Source organism: Rhincodon typus, unplaced genomic scaffold (assembly GCF_021869965.1).
Source record: "Rhincodon typus isolate 14 unplaced genomic scaffold, sRhiTyp1.1 hic_rhity00000082, whole genome shotgun sequence".
NCBI lineage: Eukaryota > Metazoa > Chordata > Chondrichthyes > Orectolobiformes > Rhincodontidae > Rhincodon > Rhincodon typus.
In genome coordinates this window covers 158,510-159,000 of record NW_025965720.1, presented here as the reverse complement: position 1 = coordinate 159,000, position 491 = coordinate 158,510, and the positions used below count along the sequence as shown (strand labels likewise).

Below are 491 nucleotides of genomic sequence, written 5' to 3'. Positions count from 1 at the left end.
GCGCTGCGCGTGGTTCCTGTCTCCGTGTCCCTCGGTCAGACCCGCACTCGGAGCGCGGTTCCCGTCTCCGTGTCCCTCGGTCAGACCCGCACTCGGAGCGCGGTTCCCGTCTCCGTGTCCCTCGGACAGACCCGCACTCGGAGCGCGGTTCCCGTCTCCGTGTCCCTCGACCAGACCCACACTCGGAGCGCGGTTCCCGTCTCTGTATCCCTCGGTCAGACCCACATATGGAGCACTGATATTTGATGTGATCTATGGTGATTCAGACAGATCCTGAGTAGATCCTTGATCACTCTCTCTCTCTCTGTGCCAGCTTCTCTCTTTCTCCGACGTCCCACAGTCCGACTGATCCCTCCATCCATCCGGGAGAAGGTCACCCACCAAACTGCAACGCTGGGCTGCGTGGCCACCCGGTTCATCCCCGACCCCATCACCTTCAGCTGGATGGCCCAGGGATTGGAGATACCCGGGACGTCCCAGACCCTGGTACC

At 62.1% G+C, this 491-nt stretch overlaps 1 protein-coding gene across 1 annotated transcript in view; it reads right to left on the bottom strand.

Moving 5' to 3' along the window:
- Positions 1 to 41: 41 nt before the first annotated feature.
- LOC125488241 (astrocytic phosphoprotein PEA-15) overlaps positions 42 to 491 on the bottom strand; it is a gene marked incomplete at its 3' end in the record, with an annotated part of 33,811 nt that continues 33,361 nt past the window's right edge. Inside the window, exon 4 of the mRNA XM_048621175.1 lies at positions 42 to 252. Within this exon, the coding sequence (XP_048477132.1) occupies positions 42 to 252 (211 nt within the window). The remainder of the gene's footprint in view (positions 253 to 491) is intronic.